Here is a 13,705-nt window from a genome sequence, read left to right as displayed (position 1 = left end):
ACAGAAATGTTTCCAAATAGGTAGTCACAAAGTAATTCAATGTAAAAAAAAACATTATAGCAATGACTGAAAAGGTGTCCCTTAACACATAGCTTGTCATGCCTAGCATTCACGCAAACATTTAATATTAATGAACTAAACAGTTGTTGTTTTTTTTGGCTACAGCATTGTTGGTGTTACGGTTTATAAAAAAAAAAAAACACTGCGCATTAACAATACAGCACAGCATATTGGCTCAATTCAAACAAGGTAAAGCATCCATATTTGTTTGCTTTTTCAGGAACTATTTTTATTTCTCCTAACTCAGCCAATCAGGGGCTACTTTTAATCAAGGTATTGAAGATGCTTAATGCTATTGTCAATATATACTGTATATGATGATGTTTAGACAAAAAATGGGCTTACACTGGAAATCCTTTTTTTTTAATCAAGAGGAAAAGACAAAAATAACAGTACAAAATAGACAATCTTTCTATACATACACATGGTAGGAAATGTAAAGGAAAAAAATAACACATAAAAGGTAAATAATGAAGAATAGCATGAAACAAAGATTTCAATGTCATGTTATAGTTATACAGAGTTACTGTAAGTCCAGTTAGTTAAGAGTTACCAATACACATCCTACTGAATGCATCAAGGCACATGTGTGACATGTGTATTTTGGTCTTGGAGTTTTCTATTTACAGTGATATCTTTCTTTAAGAAGAAGGTACAAATGGCATCAGTAATAAAGGGAATTAAGATGTGAGGCAATACTGGCCTCTACATAAGACAAGACAAAGAAACAGCCACTGGGAATATAATTACAGGAGGTCATTTACAGTATTTGACGGACACACACACGCACGCACACACAAACACACACACACACACACACACGCACACACACAAATACTTGCAGATGCATGTACAAAACCCATGCCAGAAGTTTACATATGTACTAATGCACATGCAATTGCAAACACTCTCTCTCACACTCACACACATACACTCGTCGACACATCAGACAACATTTACTTCATAGACACCACATGCACCTGCTGGGCACGCTGGATAAGAGAGACACGGCATATTGTTTCAGTGCCGTCACTTACTGTTAAGAATACTATAAACAACACTAAAAGAATGACACACCTTTTCAGTTACACCCATTACAGAATAACAATCCTCTAATACAACATTTTCTTAAGAATTCCTACTGGGTTGGAGCAGTAGTGCAACAGCAGCGGGACTTCTGCAAAGGCAAAATCTTAACTTTTAGCTCTACTGTTTTGCTTAATACAAAAGCTCTAAGGGCCTTCTGTAGGGCAGATGATGCCCAGGGTCTGACTAAGGCAAACTGAACACTGATACAGTTTCCTACCTGGATACTTAACTGACAATACTTCCTTTGACCAGTCACATTGACTTGCTGTGGAGATTTTCTTTTTACAAAGCTTCTTTTACACACAAAGACCAAATCAAGGCTCCTTTTTTTTAAATCACATATTTGAATTGAAAACCTGTTTGCACTGCTTTGAATCCAACAATGGGTGTACAAATTCAGAGGAAAGCTCCAAAGCAACACTTTTCAGACAAAGCCACGTTAAGTAGTCAAACATGAATTCCATTAGTCTCACTTTCATCGGTGTCTAGATGCAGTTTTATTTGATGGAAATAACAGAAAACTCTGCTTTTTATTCTGTACACAATTTTTTGTCTCCACTATTTTCAGCTCTAATATAAAAATCCTTAGTATTGCTCATCAAAAGCCTAAACTGGTCAACCCTAGTGTGCATGAAAAAATGGATTTCAACAAAAAAAAAAAAACTCCAAACTAGGAAACACGATCTTGTTATTTTTACTTTTGGAATGCAGAGCCCTTACATGCCCCAATGGCAGGGTAGTCAGAAACTTCTTCAAATGAACCTCTACTTCAAGCATCAGCGTAGATGGCGGACCCACATGTTTGGCATGGCATTGTCTAAGGTTGATTGTAACACGATCAAAAAAAGAGCTGCTACTAAGCACAGTTGCAGAGAAGAGTCTCATATGGAAATTAGTTCACTTACAAACAACAACAAAAATGTGTTAGTTTCCTTAATAAGACTGTGAAGAAAAGAAAAAAAAAGCCTGGAACTCCAAAACATTTTTCTTTTTAAGATAATGAAGAAAACATTCAAACCAAGGCTCATCATCAAAATAAAACAGTATACGGAAGTCTGCATATATGATGTTCACCTAAATCCACAGGTTCAAACGTTATCTTTTAAAAGTCGAGTCACTGTAAGAGCTGTATCCGTACTGGTCCCATGTGCCGCTTCCATACAGTCCCGTTGCCAAGTGCAGGCTGTCTAAAAGCTGTTTTCTTTGTGTGATGTCCATTAAGTGCATTAACATTATTGCTACTATAGCACAATACAATGGTCCTCAGTGGTGCCACGGTGGAATGAACGCTCCTTTAGTCTCAAATATAAACAACAATATACAGTTTTCAATACTAGTGGTACATTGACAGTTCATCATTGCTTTGTACGTGTAGGTATGTTTATGTGTATGTGTGTGCATCTAAGACACGGAACAGCAGTGGGAAAAATCCTGCTCATAAAATCTAGCCTACTTTTCAGGTTAACTTCATAAGAAAACACAACAGTCTACAGTATTTCAGCCAACACGTGTCCTTAGAGGGAGTCAGAGACTTCATAAGACATCTCAGATGAAGAGTGGGGAAAATAGAGCAAACACAATGTTATCCAAATCTTCAAAAAAACTATTTAATAACCTACAGAGAGGAGTTGTTGTTGTTATTTTTTATCCCAGAGCTTTGGAATTTCTTATGGTTCACATTATGGAATGAACAGTGCAATAAAACAACAAGGGCATTTGCCTTTTCTTTTGTTATAAAAAAACCCCACATTTGTCCATTTTGTGTCTTCATTTTCTCTTTCCCTCAAGTTCTTTGTTGTCTTCTGTTAGTGGTTAAACTGCATGTAATGACATCATTAAAACGGACAATCTCCATGTCATATTTTCCATATTCCTTTCTTCATGATGTGGCCACTTCTTCTTCTTGATATTTTTTTGCATCCATCAGGTGTCTATGCGAATATACTTTCACCTGATGTCATATGGTCATTCTGCAAAGTGGCAGACGAGAAAGGAATTTATGTCCCAAAGTCTCCTCCTTCTAAATCCTGTTGGTCCTTACGTTAAGGCAAAGTTAAGGCTGCTGGTACATAGTGCTTCAAGAGGATTCAGAGCTGGCATCTGAATTCTGTCTGTTCCTATAACGTTTGTGGTCACAGAGCTGTAGCATTGGACCTCTGAACACACACAAAATCCAATGTCAGTCAGGATACATTAAAAGTATATATATATATATATATATATATTTTTTTTTTTTAAATCATGTTGTATTGGTCTTTGGTGAGGTTTCAGAAGGTTTCTCAGCTGCAGGTAGTGCTGCTGGCTTCAGCTGAGGTGGTTACCAGCATTGAGGTGCTCATACTGCAGGTCTTTAGAAGTCCAGCATTGTGTGTTGGTGGACGTGCATGTGTGCATGTGTGTGAATAAGGCAGATGGGTGGGGCTCAGTGGCATTACAAACGCTCCCCTCCCCCAGTTATGGTCGTGTGACAGCGCAAGAGATCCTAAGCTACAGTTGGGGGCCCGAATCCTGAAAGTTCTGTGAGGTGATTGGTCGGATCCTTCTACATGGAGTCACTGTCATGCTCCATTGGCTCGTCAGGAAGGCTGGAGAAAAGTTTGAAAAACAGACGTGAGTTGGAAGCTGGGTGTGCCAACATAAAGTGTGATTTTTGTCTTCTCTTGATTGCACCATGCGTGTTTGTGTGTGTGTGTGTCTGTGTGTGTGTGCGTGCATGTGTGCTGTACCTCTTGTTGGAAAGGACTCCCACAGAGAGCGAAGCCAAAGCATTGACGGCATCTGTTTCCTCACAGTCTCTTCTCTGGGCAGCCAGGTAGGACAGACCCACTGATCCACTGTAAGCCTTCACACTCTGCCAGTACTGACCTGCAACATACATACATACATACATACAGGTTACTGCTGTTATCCCACACACAGCTCACAGATGTGGCTCCTGTTCTGATTTCAGTATCATATCCCGGAGGCCACATTGTTAATTACAATACTCAGAACAGGGCAGAGAATGAACATGAACACTCTCACATTTCTCATGGGACACTCACAGGATTAAATAAAGGTAAACAAAAAAAAAAAAAAAGAATAATTGAATAAAATGTTAGTCCTGCTCACTTTGTATCTGTATGACGGTCTGCAGGGAGCCAATTGCGTTAGCGTTGGGCTTCTGGAGTAGGACTTCTTCTGGCAGTGGGTCCTACAGGACAGAGGAAAAAGCCATGAAGACATTCAAATCACCTGTATACTGAAACCTTTCAGTGGTTAAACGCTAGGTTAAGAAGTAACTGAATAGATATGGTAAAAAGTGCTCAGCATTATATTGTAGAATATTGCACAAACAACTTTATACCTATAACAAAACAACAACAAATACTTAATTAAAATACTTAATTTCCTGTCAAGCATTTTAAATGTTAAAGTTAAAATGCACATTTTATATAGTAGGTAATTCTTACAAGATACTATGCGTCTATAAGTAAAAAGAAAATCATATAAAAAGGAGAAAAAATGTTCCCCCTGATATTTTCCTGGCTTCCCTGCCTGTTGTGGCTAACTTTCCAAAACCCTCTGATAGTGCACAATTTCAAATTCCACCTTGGAAAGCATTTAATCACTGCATATATATTATTTCCTCATCTGCTGGTTAAACCGATAAACCTAAAGTTGAGACCTATAAAAAAATAACTCCATTACCCAGCATGCCTTACCTGTATGTCCAGGAGTGCACTGACACAGGCTTCCGATGCGTCACAGATAGCTGTGAGGTCATGACCTCCCTCAAGGGACAAAACCAGACGCCCCCCTGCTAGAGACATCAGCTGGGAGGTCAGGAAGCTGAAACCTGTGGTCAACAAAACACAAACAAAACGCCCACAGAAATGCTAACGTCAAGTGTGAACCATGCAAAAGCCAATCAGTATACAGCTTGGCAGGTAAGCTGCAACTGTACTGTAAGACTTACCAAAAGTTTTTTCTATAATTTCCGATATTCTATGAAAAACAACTGGATATTTTTACCTTGTGGATCCTCCCACAGCAACTTACCAATTACTAATTACTATGGTATAATTATGGTTACATCAGTGATGCGGCGAGCTAGCAGGTAGAAGGCTTCGTCCATGTTTGACAGGAGCTGTAACAATCTGTTAGTATCTCTAAATACCCACAGGATCATACACTTCTTATTGGCACCCCTTGCTAAAAAACTAATCTTTAAGTGGCTCTCAGAAGCCTATTCCACAGACATTCTGCCTGATCATGCGCTTGCTATCTTTGGTTGCCATACAGGAACTTTTGTTGAGTTGTCACGCATAGGCGGCGCCAGGGAGGGGCTAGTGGGTGCTGTAGCTACCCCTAGGATTGCCATAGCACCCCCAAGAAATCGCTGTGGTTGATTTATAAATAAATAAAAAATCGTTAATGTGTAAATAGTATAATTTATATTTGAAAAATGAATAAATACATTAATAAAACAAACCGATTATTTTTAGTATTCGGCCAAAGGGTGCAGCACACATTGAAGTTTTGACCTTACTTCCGCAGTAACGTTTTCACACAGAAGAAGAAGAGCTCAATATTTGGAGCCGTTAGGATTAGAGAAGTGAATCTAACGCTAGCAATGGATAGTTCTTTACTCCCTAAACGTCAAGGTGTGGAGACTTTATCAAAACCTGTAAATGAGACTGAGATATGGTGAACTTGTCACCAACTGGGACGAAGAAAAGCGGTCGGAGGAAGACGACCTGACCACGGCCGTGATTGCTGCTGAGGATGCTTAATGTCACCCTGCTGTACATGACATTAGACCAGGGGATCGCACAGCCAGGCCACAGTGGGGGAGTCAGCTGATAGGGGTCCATGCAAGAACTTTACTCGTAGAAGAACACAGAAATGTGAATAAATGGATCACCGAATCTAAAGTTATACAGGACATTGGACATTTTTAGCCCAGAAAACATGTTCGTCCTCAGTGGCTCATTTAGATATATTAAGTCACTACAGATATGACTACATTATTTTGACCATATGTGCAAGTGTGAAAACTGTGCGAGGATACATGCGCTTGTGTTTTTATGTGTGTGCTTGGCTGTGTGTGGTGTATTTGGCCTGCTGCATTAATCTTCTGAGCCAATGTATGAGAGCTGCAGTAATGATTTTTTGAACCCGGCTTGTTGGCTGGTATTTGAAATATGTTTGGTGGGCTAATCAGAGTTCTATGGTGCTGTTGTATCGGCAACTTTAAATCAATCTCTCTCGTTCGCTCGCTTAGTAAACCGCGGCGGAGGTGGGTGGGCATCTGCGCGAGTGTGTGGGTAATGTTAGGCTATTTGTGTCAAGGGAAACTCAAAATATCAGGGCACCCTCACTGAAATGTCCAGCAATCCCAAAGCACCAGCAAAACAACATCTCCGCCGCCGCCACTATTGTGACGTGATTCACAAGCCGCTCTGCCTTGCTCTGGTTGCTAAGAAGATCATTCTCCTGTCTTGGAAATCTACCCACCCACCCTGTTTTAAACAATGGCTTAAAGAAATGGTGTCTACTATACAGATGGAAAGGCTGTGCCTGCATAAGGTTAATATGAAGAACATTACATTACATTACATGTCATTTAGCTGACACTTTTATCCAAAGCGACTTACAATTGCTATATATCAGAGGTCGTACACCTCTGGAGCAACAAGGGGTTAAATGTCTTGCTCATGGACACATTGGTTAATGTATCACAGTGGGAATTGAACCTGGACCTCCCACACCAAAGGCATTTGTCATATCCACTGGGCCATCACCACAGTCTCTTCTTGAGAATTTGGGGCTCTTTTTTGCCTCAGCGCCAAATTACCCCATCACCATAGAGACCTCGACCTGTCTAAATGTATGAGTAATAGTTGTGTTTATATACTTTTTACCTATACGCTATTCCACCTCACTCATGAGATGTTAAATGTTGTTGCATAATGTCTAAGAGACTAATTGTCTACTTTGACTACTTTGTAAACTGGCAGCCGGAAAATATTGTATTGTATGGTGGTTCCGTTTTGTTTGTGTGTTATCACTGTTAAAAAATAAAAATAAAGAACTGAAAATAAAATATTGAAGAAAAAAAAACTAAAATAACGACAGGCTGTGCAGTGTGTGGTGGAGAACTGTGCTTACATTTGGCGGAGACCTTGTAACCTCCCAGAGGAGCGGGGTTGCCCTCCGCGGCATCAAACCCAGCCGACACCAGAACGACGTCCGGAGAGAACTCCTGGGCGATGGGCATCACCACAGACCTGTACGGACACAAACACGCAGGCCGCTGTAACTTCAAGGGACTGAGAAGAGATGTCCACTTTGTTGCAGTTCCTACTGAACGTCAATAGAGGTTAACACAAGTCTTTATTACAACACAATTTGAAAGGGTAACGCCAGTGTGTAATTGTTTTGCATGCTAATGAAAAGTCTGCTGCGTTTTGCCACGTAATGTCTGTTCTACTACAGGTTTGTGTGATCTCCTGGCTGTATCATGCATCCATTGTTTTATAATAACCCATTAAAGAGGTCAGAAACACGCTACTGCATAGACAAACAAAAACTGAGAATTGAAATTACACATTTATTGTACTTTTTTTTTTGCCTGATTCGCACACATTTGAGCGTAATTATATAGTTAAACTAGAAGGAGAGGAAACTGGGCTTTTTCTTTGGAGGCACATAAAAAGCAACAGGACAATACCACAGAGTATAGTTATGTAGTCACAGGAAGGGAGAGTTCCTTCAAAAGTCTCAATGATAACTTATGAGAGGTTTACCACGTAGTTCAGAAAAAATGTTTCAAAGCTCTAACTCTGCAGTCAACACTAGTCAACGCGGAGCAACTGTCAAAAAGCAACTCTTACTGCTGTCAACACTGAAAAAAAGAGCGGTTAACATTGCTGTGCGGACACCACTGAGATGAGTTGTTTTTGACAATGAATCACTCAGGAGGTGTTAAACCAGCAAAGTGCAATCATTGTTGGCATAGCAAAACACACTTGTGTTGAATAGGAGAGACCTAACAGAAGCACACTCTAACACACCATCCATGATATTGCACAACCAGCTGTAGCCCACATGTCAGTGGATTCATAGGTTAATAAGTCGCTGATACTTGGATTTATTTCATCAGTTAGCTCATGAAGACCTTAACTTAACTTCCAGCGAAATGTAGCCGAAATCAAACTGGCCATTTCCAAACTGGGAAGTCTCCTGAGATGACTAGTATCCATGATCAAATCTAAAAAAACCACAAAAAAAAACCGAACATGACAGGACAAGTGAAACCAAGGTTTTTGGCTGATCCTAGACTTCGCAGCTCAAACAGAGCTCACAAAGGAGTATTGTTTCTGTGTTGGAAAAGCTGCACAGCCTTGAGTAAGACAAGTCTGCTTGACAAAGTCGTATTGTTTTGTCAGCTCTTACACTGTAGCTGCTCGGTATTGTTTGTGGACTTCAAACACATTAAAGATTTCCTTAATGCTATTGTTGTTAGGAAGAGAGCAGTGCTGTCCCGAGGCGGAGGCGGAGTCTGAACTTTGCGGCACGATGCTGTCGGCAGAGTTCAAAGTCGGAGTGTGTGAGTCTGTTTCCCATTAGAGGCTTGTCCCCCTCCTCACGTCATTGACAACACAGAGAAAAGAGGAAAAACAGTCCATCTGGGATCCATTTACCTTCATTATTCTGCCTGGGGACTTTGGAGACCTCTCTCCCGTTCATACACACCACACACACACAGACACACAGACACACACACACACACACGCACATATCCAAACACATTCTGCCGTCATGACTGCATGCAGATGGACAACATGAGCTCATAGACACAAATGAGGACACACAGAGATAAAACACACAAACACATTCCAGCATGAGCATATACACAACGCAAATAGATACTACATGTTGATGAATGTTCACACACATACAGATGCAAGCACATGCAGCAGAAATCTTCCTGTGTCATCCTTTTGGTGGTGTATTAAGTTTTTGATTCATTGAATCATTTCAATCCATAAAGCGGACATAAACTCCATCATAGTCACTTGTATATCAAGCAGAGCGTGCACACACTCTTCACTCATCCCCACACATTCACACACCTAACCGCAAAACCCAACCCCACCTCCGCTGTAGACCCTGTAGACCCATTAAAGCTGCCACGCTCGCCCCAGAGAGAGTAACTACAGACAAACTAATGGAAAGATGGAGGGCGGAGGAGAGGAGGGGACGCTTATTAAAGATCAATCAAGGGAGGAGAGGGAGAACGTCTGTTTGTGTGTGTGTGTGTGTGTGTGTGTGGAGATGTGGTGAGGGTCGAGGTGATGGAAAAGAAGGGGGGTGAGAGTGAAGGATAAGGTGAAAATGCAACAAAGCGCCCCCTCTGAAGTTAAAGCACTCAAAAACTTTAACCCATAAAATGTATTGCATTAAATGGCTTATACACTTCATTTCATTTTTTATCGCCCACAGACCATTAAACATTTGCAAACTTTTTTAATTACAAAAGAAGTGCATGGTGCGAAAGTGGTGGATGGCAGGTGGGGCCCTTTTAGATGTTGACTCCATGAAAGGAAAATGCTCTTTTTTAGTTGTTAAGGCAAAGTGCCTCCCCATTAGAGCCTAAAAAGAGATTATGTGAACTGGCAGGCTAAGCATAATAATTATTAGTAATTACAACAAGAGATTTCCCTTCAAAACAGCTTAATGGAAATGCAGTGCAGTTATTTACTTATTCTGAACTACTGCTCTTAAAATGATTATTAGTAGACAGATCTCTTCTTGCCTGTAAAGCATATTAAGACATTGTACGTGATACTGAGCTATACAATTGGACTGTACTAGTTATCTGTACAGTTGCCAAGATGCTGACCATGTAATCACAATGTTCTCCTTTCAAGTTCACCTTTGTTTAAGTCATCCCCTTTCTCTCTCTCTTCCCACATTTCCTGTCATATGTTTCACTCTATACTAGCTAATAAAAAGGCAGAACGTGACCCAGGAATACTGACTCATGTCTAGTTCTTTCTCTCTCGTCCATATAAAAAGGCACAGATTCAGTTTTTACTGCATTGGTAGAAAAATATTTGACTTTCTATAGCATTCAGCTCAAGTTTCACCTGGAATCTGTGATCCCAACTCTCACAGCACATCTTATTGTGAGTATTATTTTCTGTAACTGAGCAGACAACTATCTGCAAAGTTTTGGTGGGGTGAACTCTCACCATATGGGGCTCCGTGCAGATTGAAACAAACAGAGAATTGCTTAGAACTTCTATTAGGTCCAGATCTGAATACCAGGCCATAATATTGGCATCATGTAATAAAAAGGATACTTTGAATCAGTTCTGTCATTCCCATTGAACTTAAGGAGGCCAGCCCCGCTCAACTTTCCCTAGATCTGATTACTTTGGAGACTGGTTCAACTCAATTTTGTCATCAAATACTTAAAAAACATTAAAACAGTTTCTGTTTTAAATTTGACGAAAAAAATCAAACAACCTAAAACCTCACTGAATCCTCTAGAGAATACAGAAACTCCACAACGTCCAAAACTTTAGGGAGGTCTCTCACCATGAAAACAAAAACACCGAAGCCAGCATTACCTAGTTCACCATGCTCTCAACTTGTCCTGTTCAGTTTGGATGTTAAAGAACAAACAGGGAGGGACAGATTTGAATCTTAATTATGAGCAGATGGATCTGCAAACATCAAATGTTATACAATTCAAAGCTGCATTAAATGCTTTTCTTCAGACTTTAGCGGGGGCACTGTTTTAAAAAAGACGATGTCGACAGTATCCAGTATCCCGTTGTAAAAACGTTGTTTTTTTTTTGTCCAATTGGCACAACCACTAACAATAGGACAATATATACATATGATGGACCTTATGGGCTTTTGGCTCCATCAACCAGATAAATATTAGACATTTTCTCTCTCTCTTTTAAGATTATTTTTTGGGGCTTTTCCACCTTTAATTGATTGGACAGGTAGGTAAGAAAGGGGGGAGAAGACATGCAGGAAATTATCACAGGTAGGATTTGAACCCTGGACCTCTGCGTCGAGGCATAAACCTCTCAGTATATGTGCGCCTGCTCTACCCACTGAACCAACCCGGCCACAACATTTTCTCTTGTATACTAAATGCTTTGACTAACCCCTGCGTAAATGTGATCTAATCTAACCACCCGTGCTAAGCTTGCAAGTACATTTTGAGTGTTGGCAAAAATTGGACACGCTACTGCCATGGAGGTGAACTGTTCCCCCTCAGAAACACTGGGTGCACAACCCCCCCTGCTTTGAATTGTTCTCATAGGAAAATCTGCTCCACAGAAAGGTCAGAGGTCAGGGCCATGCTACAAAGAGGCTGCCCTGGAGCGGGCAGGGAAATCAGTGTTTTGCTCAAAAACACTTAAAAAGGAAGAGCATTCTCCTCTAGCATCAGGGTCTCTGCCTTTTTCTTCCATGTAAAACTCCTCAAATGAGCAGCATTATGTTTGCATTGGTTGTAAGTGATCTTGTGTATTACTGAAGGTTGACAGAATAATGACAGGAACTCAATTTACTGAGGCAGGTCATTACTGAAGGTGCCCACCTATTTTGTCATTTTATTAGTCATGGCCCACTCATCTGATTAGTGTACATGTGTGAGTGCATGTTTGAACTTGTGTGTTTGTCTCCAAGTACTATAAACATTGGCACAATTCCCCCCTTATGTCTGCAACTTTTCCAGTAACCATGCGGTTGCCACAGTTTTCCTGGGGTTGGATGCACCAGACAACCAAAAAGCCTGAAATTGAAAATACTGAAACTTTATTGGTGCCACACACCCCCTGATGATAATTATCCAACCCACGAGCAGGAAGTTAACGATCCCCAGTCTGTCAAACACAAGACCTGGAGACCATTTACTGTAAAGCGTCTGAAGTTATTGGAAACAGGGAGCGCCAGACACATGCTCTCCAAATAAGAAAGGTTGTTAATTACGCAAGAAGTACGTCAGAGGCAATGTGAGGCTGAGCCTCTGACCAGCTTAAGTGTGTTTGTTGTGTCTCAGTGGAAAGGAAATGGGAGAAATTGTCTGACTAAAGCTCCACTGAATATCCTTATCATTGATCATTAAAAACTGGAACACAGGTGTCAAACTGTTGGGACAGTAAACCTAAACCAGTCGTCTAATCTACTGGATTTCACGCCAAAGACACAAAGATAACCTGTGTGCTTGGGCTAACTTTTAAAGCATGCTGAAACAGAATAAATATCTCTTTTAGCTCAGATTCTCTACACTCAGAATATTTTTTCTGCTCCATCCTGTAAGAAAAGAGCTGCAGGAACATTATACATTATTTTACAGGATACCACATATGACGAAAATGAGAAAAAAAAACATGATTCAGCCAATCAAGACTTTCTGTTCTGTGTCCATGTTTCCATCAATGTCCTGCACCAACTTCAGAAATTCAGATGATATTTACCAAAAGAAGTTTCAAATGCTATCTCATTTTCTTGCTGAATATGAAAACCAATACTGTACAATATTCTGTAGAAAGTTTCTATAATTATGTCTAAGATGGGAGGACCACAATATACAAATTAATGATATGTCACCCATCTGTCTCTCTTCTTACCTAGTAAGCTTGTGTTGCATTGTTTAAACAGAGCAGTAATTGGTTCTACCTGAATGCAGCGATGTACTCAGCATCTCCCATGGGTGGGTCCAGTCCTCCTGTCCACGCAACATTCACATTGAAGCCCTTGCCTGGTCCTGAACCAACCTATAACCCAAAAAATACACGTGTTGCATTTCATTCATGCAGTGTCGTCATTCAGTAGAAAACTCTGCTCAGTTTATTGGTCACACGTCAGGCTGTAATATCATGTAATATCACCCACCTCAGCTGGCGACCCACTGCCAGGGAAGAAGTTTCCATCGTCATAGCGATGCAGTGAGATGTAGAGAACGCTGGGGTCGCTGTAGAACACTTCCTGGGTGCCGTTACCATGGTGAACATCCTAGCAACAGGATGAGGGAAGACATATTTATATTATACATAGCAATAGCACGGGAAATACATTCCCTGTTGGGTATTGCAGTACATATGAGTATTACGGGAATACCACAGTGGGTTTTCATTAGGGCTGTGTATTGGCAAGAATCTGGCGATACGATACTTACCACAATACATGGGTCACGAGTCAATATATTGCAATATATCTCGATACTGTGCGTAAGCCAATATATTTGGATTTTTTTTAAAGTATAATTTTAGAAAAAACTAATATTTAAAAAAAGACATGATGTGCATAAAAGTCAAAGAAATGTACTTTAGGTAAACAATTCAGTACACAGAAAGTCAAACTGCCAGTTTGGGATTGTGGTTCACAGGTTCTTAGTGAGCTAATGTTTAAGTTCAGCCATAGCTACGTTGTTAGCTTCTAGCAAAAAGTCAGGCACTGCTAGGCAAGGACACTAGTGGTGCGTCGCAGCATAGCCATCTAGCGGTAGGGGGTTTAAACACAACATAAACGTGCACCACTG

At 40.5% G+C, this 13,705-nt stretch overlaps 1 protein-coding gene across 4 annotated transcripts in view; it reads right to left on the bottom strand.

Moving 5' to 3' along the window:
• Positions 1–1,743: 1,743 nt before the first annotated feature.
• hdac7a (histone deacetylase 7a) overlaps positions 1,744–13,705 on the bottom strand; it is a 70,795-nt gene continuing 58,833 nt past the window's right edge. For all 4 annotated transcript variants that reach the window (XM_028582739.1, XM_028582740.1, XM_028582738.1 and 1 more), the window contains 7 exons: positions 13,060–13,179; positions 12,844–12,941; positions 7,303–7,421; positions 4,854–4,987; positions 4,261–4,342; positions 3,876–4,014; positions 1,744–3,734 (listed from right to left, as the gene is read on the bottom strand). In XM_028582739.1, the coding sequence (XP_028438540.1) occupies positions 3,692–3,734; positions 3,876–4,014; positions 4,261–4,342; positions 4,854–4,987; positions 7,303–7,421; positions 12,844–12,941; positions 13,060–13,179 (735 nt within the window). In that variant the 3' untranslated portion in view covers positions 1,744–3,691. The remainder of the gene's footprint in view (positions 3,735–3,875; positions 4,015–4,260; positions 4,343–4,853; positions 4,988–7,302; positions 7,422–12,843; positions 12,942–13,059; positions 13,180–13,705) is intronic.

The sequence above is a fragment of the Perca flavescens genome, chromosome 7 (assembly GCF_004354835.1).
Source record: "Perca flavescens isolate YP-PL-M2 chromosome 7, PFLA_1.0, whole genome shotgun sequence".
NCBI lineage: Eukaryota > Metazoa > Chordata > Actinopteri > Perciformes > Percidae > Perca > Perca flavescens.
Note: the sequence above shows the minus strand (reverse complement) of the source record. Positions and strands in the feature narration are given on the sequence as shown.